At 40.3% G+C, this 8,630-nt stretch overlaps 1 protein-coding gene across 2 annotated transcripts in view; it reads right to left on the bottom strand.

The window, feature by feature from the left end:
• Nucleotides 1-3,054: 3,054 nt before the first annotated feature.
• The window catches only part of glra1 (glycine receptor, alpha 1), a 60,843-nt gene continuing 55,267 nt past the window's right edge, over nt 3,055-8,630 (bottom strand). For both annotated transcript variants that reach the window (XM_061235425.1, XM_061235426.1), the window contains one exon: nt 3,055-3,881. In XM_061235425.1, the coding sequence (XP_061091409.1) occupies nt 3,594-3,881 (288 nt within the window). In that variant the 3' untranslated portion in view covers nt 3,055-3,593. The remainder of the gene's footprint in view (nt 3,882-8,630) is intronic.

Below are 8,630 nucleotides of genomic sequence, written 5' to 3'. Positions count from 1 at the left end.
GCAAAAACTAGCGAAAACTATGTATATGTGGTGCATGTCTGTGTGTGTGTTGCGTGTCTGTTGTGTGTGTGTGTGTGTTGTGTGTGTGTGTGTGTTTGTGTGTGTGTGTGTGTTGTGTGTATGTGTATGTGTGTGTTGTGTGTGTGAGTGTGTTGTGTGTGTGTGAGTGAGTGCTTGTGTGTGTGTGTGTGTGTGTGCTTGTGTGTGTGTGTGTATGTGTATGCATTCTGGATTCTGATCATGAGTTCCTGCAGACCAAGGTGCTTCACAGAATACGTCAGGCGTTAAGGATGTAATAAGTGTTAACTGACCCTGGTAAAGGGCACAGAGAGTCAGTTGTTACCTTTGTGTCTCTGCATGAGTGTATGAAGGCCTACTGGAAGCATGTTGCATGTATAAATAACACTGCCCCTCCCCCCACACACACACACACACACACACACACGCACACACACATTGTCATTTTCATCGTCTCAGCTGCTGTACTTGCTACTTATGTTTTCAGAGGACACATTTGACTAAAACAATAGTATTGATGAAATGTTAACGTTTTTATGACAGGTCAGTGCATGGGGACAATCCATCACTGTGCTGGAATGAATAAATGGATGAGTGAAATGTTACATTTCTGCATATTCAACACAATGTTAGGCACAAGTTGTGCTTTTTCCATGGTCACATGACAGTGCAAATGTGAATAATATATCTAAAAGTGAATAATGCATCTAAAGAGCAACACTGCATCGATGTCTTCATTTTCCATGGAAATTTGAGTTTTGTCGCAGCAATAAAGTACCCACAAAATTATTAACTTTCTTGTGGAACAGTTATTGAATGGACATATTGATAGCTTTACCCAAATGATACAACCATATTGTTACTTACAATAAAGACAGTTGGTGTCCTGTTTCTAGACAGGTTTCAAAGAAAACATCACAGGTATCTTTTAGGTGATGACAGACATTGCAAGAGATGCTGGCAGAAAAGGTGAAGATGAAAGAAAAAGTATATTTCTGAAAAAATGCAGTTAAGATAAATATAATTATTTTATAACAACAGGAGAGACTGAGGCTCAGTTATATTTATATGCAACAAGGAAGACAATTATCTTGATAAAATATACAAATAGAAAGCAAATTGGTAAAAAGAAAAATATATTTTTCTTTTAAGTGTAGTATTTTCCTTTTCTATTTTGCAATATCAAGCTAGGAAGACAATGATAAGAACTTAGTTAAAATAATTCTTTGGTTTTACAAATAAGCCATGTGAAAACAACCACTTCAAACTAAACTTGGCAAATGGTAGGTCCTTGCACATGGTAATAGTATAAAGTCATTTTTAAATGATGTTATGAGACTGAACTGACTGAAAACAATGAAGGAGAGCATTTCATAGGACTGAACTGTGGTGGTCTTGTAGTATAACAGTATAATATCTGTGGTATAATGAGATTCACACAGAGTGCATTGCAATGTAAAGATGCCAAGAATGTAAACTTAAACAAAATAGGCATTAAATTGGAAATATAATGTTGCATAAATTTGCCATGCATAGATAAACATAAGGAAAATTTGTCTCATCGATGATAAGAGGATTTAAGAGAATACACTTAGAAAACAGTGTTGGGAAAAGCTATGTGTTCCGATCGTGAAAGAAAAGGCCAGTGGTGGCACATATTTAATCAGAGGGTTTACTGCTCAATCTTTTATGGAAAATCAACATAAAGTACACAACTTTGAATCAACCATTCTGTATCTGGACATGATCATCTTAAATGTTTTTTAGACCAATAGTTACTAAATACCACCGTATTTATTGCATGTAATGTAGTGAAATGGAACAGATTCACAGACACAGAAAGTAATTGCATATATATCAATAATTGCATAGTAATCCCTTATGAAAAAAGAAATACAATTAAGCATGGTTTGTGTCCTCTGGCTGTATGTTTCTAAAAAGGTCGCTAGACAGAGACAGAAACTTCACTTTGTTCTGTAAATAACCCCCTTCAGAAAGAAATACTCTTTTTACTCTGCATTTTACACTGAGGCTAATTCTGAAATGATCAGGTTACCAGATACAACTTTTATTGAACGAGTTGTCCTTTCAGTATTTTGTCAATGTCTTTTAGAAAAGCCAACTGTTTAACATAAACGTCAAACGTGTTTTAAAACATAATACCAAGATCATTTTAATCTTGACCATTGCACTATTTTCCTGCATGGATTACTTACGTTTTTTATATGCATGTTAGGCTAAATGGTCTCATCTATTCTGGATGAGATGAGATGAACACTTAGAATAAATAACATTAACTTTTGTGTGTCAAACCATTTCTTTATATACACACCCTACACATCATAATTTTTATACGATATTTCTTTTTCATAAGGGATTGTACATTTGTGCATGTAAGCCTATTGAACATCACAATGAGATGATGAGACACATTTATGTTATACAAATTGATATAGAAATTGACAACATTTTGGAGATTGCAAATCATGACTTTGACTCTCAGATACAGAATGCTATAAGAGGTGAATAAGCAACTACAGTTATGAGTGAAAATAGATAATATATTTTGTAAATAGGCATTTTTATTGAGGAGAAATATACTTGTTTCCTCTCTTTTATATTTTGTAAGACAGTGGAGAATGATCCTTAACTACTGCTTAGCAATGTTACTTCAGATGAATGCTACTGCTTAGCAATGTTACATCAGATGAATGCTACTGCTTAGCAATGTTACTTCAGATGAATGCATAACATAAAATAAGGATGGACTGCAAATGTAGAATGCTTCAACATATCATTAACTTGGCACAGCAATAAATAAAAGTAAGAATGGCCAAACACGTACATAGACGACTGCTATAATCAACAGTATCGTAGATCAACATTCATCAAGGCTCCATCATGTTACTGATCTCACCCGCCCAAACCCACAACATCTTCTCCGTTTTGGCCAGGGAGTGGGGGGGGAAAGCATTGACAAGTGCTCATGATACACATATTTAAGCAAATTTTATATATAGGACACGCGACCAGTCGTCTTTTGCATCACTTTATTGTTGGAAGCACCAACCTGTCTCGGAATTTTTAAAAATCCTCTATGTCCAATAGACTCGCCTTGAAGAAATACTTGTATATGTACTATATTACAGTGCTGTAGGTTCTGCCCTTATTATTCTCGTAAAGCAGGGTTTGTCTTGGAAGAGCATCTCCTTCACTCCAGATACATTTTTTCTCCCGCCAGGTTTAGAAGTTCTTCTATGTTTTTGTAAGTCTAATATTTACTCTTTTTTTTAAATTCTCTTTTGTAAATATATTGCCACATTCATATTTCATGCATTTTACTGCATTGCTATTGCACAAGTCCGGATTATTCAGAACAAAAGGGGGGGGGGGGAAGAAGAAAAAAAGTAAAACCCCACGATAAATATCGATAAATACCTCTGCCAAGGAATTGCCACTGGGAAGCGAATGAGCGTGGAAGAAGAGAGAGCAGGGAAGGGGGGAACAGAGGAGCGAAGTGGGGGGGGGATCGAGGGAGCGGGGAGGGGTTCAGGCTATATTTTCCTCTTCAGCGTTTACTGCTTATGCACATCTTCGCTGCGTATTATCTTGTATATGATCCAGTAGAAAATGTTGAAAATGAGGAAGACGAGAGGGAAGGCCACGCGGGACACGGTGTCGATCCTCTTGGCGCGGCCGATGAAGAGCTTGCGCATCTCCTCCACGGTCTTCTCCGGCGGGTTGGCGGAGGTCGGTGCGTTGTTGTTGTTGCCCTTGATGGCCATGCCATCCTTGGCCTGCAGGCAGGCTGGGCCCATGCCGTAGGCGGCGAAGCTGAAACGGCCCTCTCCGGCCTCGTCCTCCTGCAACACAGCGGAATATTCAATCTGTCAGGGATCGCAATGCCGTTATCCGTTTAGCGCCTCCCTGTTGCTCGCTCCTTCACGCACATTTAAGAGTCATGGCCGGCGAGAAGCGGGGCTCGTGCTATGCCAAGAGGATGGCGCTGGCATCCCTCTCGCACGCCCTGGTCTGAGAGGGCTGCGAACTTTCATTTCAGCCTGGCACTTAAACACCTGATAGCGCCCATCAGTGCTTTGATTGAGTGTGGTTACTCTCTCTCTGGTTCCCGCTCAAAGCAGAAGTGTGTCAAAGTGAGCTGAAGAACCTGCTCGAATGCTATCAGCCAGGGCCGGGAATTGAGTAAAGCTGGTGCAGGGGCTAGGCTAAGCCTCAGTATGAAAAGAACAGCATCCTGTAGCATTAGAGGCTTTTATTTGAACTTGCTGCTGGTCAGTTGGCCCGATTAGTCTGTTCACATGATACTGTGTAGAAGGGTTTTCCCCAGAATTTTTTTACAGAGTGGCGCTCAGGTCTCTAGGAGACGGGGGCAGAGCTTTTGCATTTTAAGAAATGTTATTCACTCACATGTACATTAAATGTTATTTAGCTGATGCTTTTATCCAAAGCATTAGCTTAGCGGGGGACAAGCCCCCTTGGAGCAATGTGGAGATAAGAGCCTAGCTCAAGGGCCCACCAGCTGTGCGGAACTCATTGTGGCTACACTGGGGATTTAACCACCAACCTTGCTGGTCCCAGTCATGTACCTCAGCCACTAGGCTACAGGCTGCCAAAAACCACCTTAATAGTAATTTTCTGCACTCCAGGGCCTTAAGAACACACAAATGCCGTCAGACAATAGTAGTTAAGAAACAAATATCCACATGTCATCACTTATTTTCCCCTAAGGGTAAAGTTTAGTGCTTTCACTAAACCCCTAAAATAAAGCAGCTTAATTGAATTTTAAAGCCCAAACCTATTTTGGTTTTCTCTGCTGTTAAACATAGTCGCAGGTCATTTTTTACCCTTAAGACAACACAAGGGTTAAAGGAAAACGGCATTCATTTATCCTTTTTTTCTATAGAAAAAGGGGATGACAACACGACTTGTGAGACCTATAACATCCACTACAGGCATTAATATTGGAAGACCAATGTTGCTGTTGGTAACGGGAAAATTCAGTCTACTGTCCTGATGGCAATATCGAGACATCATTATACTGTATCTCAGTTTGCCATGATTAAAAAATGGACTTTTTCCTGCAAAATAATCTACTATAGATTATTTGTTTAATAAGGGAGTGTCTTTGTTTTTAGTTGGGTCTTTTATTTGACGTGAGATGTGTTTGGGTGCCAGAGCCTGAAATGCAAAATGCCGTTTTAACTCAAAATAATTACACATTCACTATAAAACGAAAGCATAAAACCATTACTGGATTCACTCGCAAACTGATGACAGTCATACCCTTGAGACTATTTTACAAACTATCCCAGTGAGGAAAATCTGGAATCTAGAGGTCCAGAGGGGAGGAAATCTAGGCTGAGAGACATTTTGACATACAGAAAATGGATAACTTGGAAACTTTCACTTTTCATCTAAATATAGCCAGGTTTTCACCTGAATGCCTTTCACCTCAAAAATGTTCACTGGGATATGAAAACCCATTTTATAGCATTTTAGCTAGGTTATTGACATAACATTGAAATTCGCATGAGGGCTTCGGTAAAATCCTCAGGGAAAATTGAAACGGGTGACTACAATAACCAGCTGCATATCCACAATAAACACACAAAATGAAATGAATCTTTTACACTTGATAGTGGCGCAAGTGAGAGAACACCACCACTGTGCGTTCTGCTTTGACTAAACTAAGATGAAAACAATCCATGCAAACATGTAGGATTGCTTAATTGGCTCACGTTCCCAGTAACAACCCTAATCCAAACTCAAAACTACATTAATTCTGTCTGGCAGAGTAGAAGGGGATGGATTAAAAGCCTTTACCAGAAAATATTTGCGAGCTGAAACAAACACAAGACAGGGTTGTGTTGATAGATTGACAGTTATATTTCTCCCTTCCACTAAAAGTGATGCTGTGTTTTGTGCTTCGACGTGTTATACGATTCTTTGCCGAACATGTTTCTATATCATAACCCCGGATGACATAAAGTTAATTACATTTCTGCATAGAATAATATTTCCGGTCATAAAGGTTTTTTACGGTTGCCGCAATGGCTTCTCCTCTGCCCGCGATCCGGGCCTCTAAACCCACATCGCATTTCTGAGATAGGGGGAAGAAAAAAACGGAGGGAGCTGACACTTACTAAATTAAGAGTCACCTCCTTTAGCAACAAACAGCCATTTTTAGATTTCCTGTCCTCCTTCCGTCCTTGTCTTTATGCCTCCCCATTTATAACCGTGGACGTGCGGCAGCGGAGGGGGAACGAGGCTGAGTCCGGGAAAAACGCGCGAAAACAGAGGGAGGAAACTCGGGTTCCCCCCTCCCCGCGTCGACGTAGACGTACGTAGAACTGATTACGGGGACTCTGACCTTCGGCCGTCCTTCGGAGGGGCCGAGCCGCCATTCGTACCTATTACGGACGCTCTACTTTATCCCCCCGCCGAATGATTAATGCTCCCGGCCGGAGACGTGACGAGGCTCGGCAAAGAGGCGCAAAGGTGCCGTATCCCTTCTCCTCGAGTCACCCTCTCTCTCCATCCAGACCCGATTCATCACCTTCCCCCCCCCCTTACCCCCGCCCCTCCTAATTAAGAACTCGGCCATTAATGCACTGCGGAAGTCACGACTCCCGGCTCTTATTGTGCGCGGGAGAAAAATAGCGGGGGAACGGCGGAGGGATCGAGCCGTGCCCTTCAATGGCTCGCGGAAAGCAATTCACCGCGGGCCATCAGAATGCAGATCACTCCTCCGTTTGCAAGTCTGAGAGAGGCGGCGTCGAACGCCGGTTCCCCCGGACCTCTCGGCTCCATTCATCCATCATGGTTTCTGCTGGTGATTGATGCATTTATATCTTTGACTGCGCAGATTTGATTAATGGGAAAGATTAAAAGGCACCGTAATGAGAAATATTTTCGTGCCTCTTTCTTAAATCCTCAGAGCATGTTGATCGTGTGAGCAGCCCAGCACCTCAGACAGAAAAACTGACTATGAGCATCATTTTGTTTTGTGGGTGCCATGCCTGTTTCATCCTCGATCATTACACATCTTCTGTTATTATTTTTTTGGCATGAAATACGGCTCGTCTTGTGCTACGTACAGTCATTTACCCAGCCAATATATTTATTTTCCTAATGCATTCTATTCTCCCCGAAGCACGTACCAAGACTCAACAGGATATGAAATATTAATAACGTTAAAATATTTTTTCGCGAAACCAGTCATTATGTGCTGTGGGAATGGGAATACAGAGTAAATTAGAAAAATTATAAACACACTGTTTTGCATTTTTTATGGAACTGTTGTCTTATTTGTTGTCTTATGTTATCTTTTTAGGAATATCAGAGGTAATTTTGCTGGGTCTCGGAAGTATTCTATTGAGAGAGTGTGTGTATGTGTGTTGTACCTTAGACACACAAGTATGATAGCCTTTAGTATTTTTATATCTTTGGTGTCTTTTGTTCATTGTTTATTTACTAAACACACACAATAAAAAATGTTTGAGAAAACTGCTGGATTCAGGATATCAGCCCCACATTGAAAATACAGTATGTTTGATTGAAGGCTAGCATGGTGTGGAATAGCGGAATACAACGTCAAGTGTTAATTTAACTCTTAAAAGAGTCCAAATGTGACCATATTCACTCTGTAAGAGTTAATTAAATGCAGAAAATGTTACTCTGTGCTTAAGAAACTGAGCTCATACAATATCTGGCGGAACTGAATATATCCCTTGAATATGAATATTTCTTGCAATATATTTTGTGTATAGCAACAGTGTTTGAAAATGCAAACTCTGTAAAAACAATAACAATAATTTATTGATAATGAGTGGACAGATTTGCCAAGAAAACGTCATAACATTTCACGAAAACTTTTCTCAGCTGCAGTCATCCTTTCTCGTAATAATTTGCACTTCTTACACAGCGAGACAGCCCCGATTATAGCTTCAAGGGAAAAACACAAAGTCTACCCTGAAGTTGCAGTATTCTCTAATGAGCTGATTAATCAATCAAGGGCCCTTCTCTAATGAGCTCTTGTCATTGTTCAACACTGAAACAGAATATGGAGCCAGGAGGTCATGTGATGTCACCTAGTCACTAATATGTCCCCGGACTCCTGCAGCAAATTGTTACAAAAAGAACTATCTGGAAGCAGAGCTTCTGACAAAAAAACACTACTTTTGCTGCATTCCTAATCAAGATTCCAACTCGGTTTCCTCATTTGTGTCCTGCCGAGACCATCTTGGATCTGACATAAATACGAGCTGTCACATAGACGGCGAACTATTTTGAAATACTCATCATTGTTATTCTGAGATCATGGCTGTCTCATTTTCATGCAGCTACCAAAGCAAACATGCACGGGGAGATCAGAGGATGTGTTCACGTCTCTGGTACACCTACCGCATTTTCCTCTGCAGCGCATTTCCCTGTTGATTCACTTATGATATTACCACTTATTTATTCAATTCCGCACATGGGCAAGAACTCATGAAATAGATTTTTTTTTTTTTTTTCGAAACCCATTTAGTTCAATGCTGCTTAATTCATGCAATTATTCAACTGTAACATTTTTATTCAGGCCATTTTAT

The sequence above is a fragment of the Conger conger genome, chromosome 3, assembly GCF_963514075.1.
Source record: "Conger conger chromosome 3, fConCon1.1, whole genome shotgun sequence".
Classification (NCBI taxonomy): Eukaryota; Metazoa; Chordata; class Actinopteri; order Anguilliformes; family Congridae; genus Conger; species Conger conger.
Note: the sequence above shows the minus strand (reverse complement) of the source record. Positions and strands in the feature narration are given on the sequence as shown.